At 70.5% G+C, this 413-nt stretch overlaps 1 protein-coding gene across 1 annotated transcript in view; it reads left to right on the top strand.

The window, feature by feature from the left end:
- The window catches only part of ABI3 (ABI family member 3), a 5,583-nt gene that overhangs the window by 604 nt on the left and 4,566 nt on the right, over window positions 1-413 (top strand). Inside the window, exon 2 of the mRNA XM_017740500.1 lies at window positions 45-214. Within this exon, the coding sequence (XP_017595989.1) occupies window positions 45-214 (170 nt within the window). The remainder of the gene's footprint in view (window positions 1-44; window positions 215-413) is intronic.

The following is a 413-nucleotide window of genomic DNA, read 5'->3' as shown; positions in this document are numbered from 1 at the left end:
TGAGGAGCTGGGCCGGCCCGGAGGAAATCCATCATTTCCCTCAGCCTTGCACCACCGGGGCCGCGGGCTCAGGAAGGGCCAGGCCCCAGCGTGGGGGTTCTCCTGCGCAAAGCCACCGGCGTTGGGGACAGAGCCCGGGAGGCCCCAAGGAGGCACCTGGGACTGGAGGAGAAGGAGGAGGAGAGGGTGGAGGGGCTTTCCAAGCACCGGGGAAGTGGGAATTTCCTGCGGCCTCGCCCGTGGGGATGTGAAACATCCTTAGCGAAGCACCGGGAAGGACACACTGTCCCCGCTGTCCCCAGCCGGCGGGGGATGCTGGGCACCTCGGGGGTCGCTGGGCACGTCCCGCTGTGCCCTGCGCGCTGCCGGCTGCGGGGGATGCTGCCCGGGATGCACGCGGGGCTGGTCCCGGG

Source organism: Corvus brachyrhynchos, unplaced genomic scaffold (genome assembly GCF_000691975.1).
Source record: "Corvus brachyrhynchos isolate BGI_N302 unplaced genomic scaffold, ASM69197v1 scaffold47, whole genome shotgun sequence".
NCBI classification, from domain to species: domain Eukaryota; kingdom Metazoa; phylum Chordata; class Aves; order Passeriformes; family Corvidae; genus Corvus; species Corvus brachyrhynchos.
The sequence above is the reverse complement of the archived record's forward strand: the minus strand, read 5'-3'. Positions and strand labels throughout refer to the sequence as shown.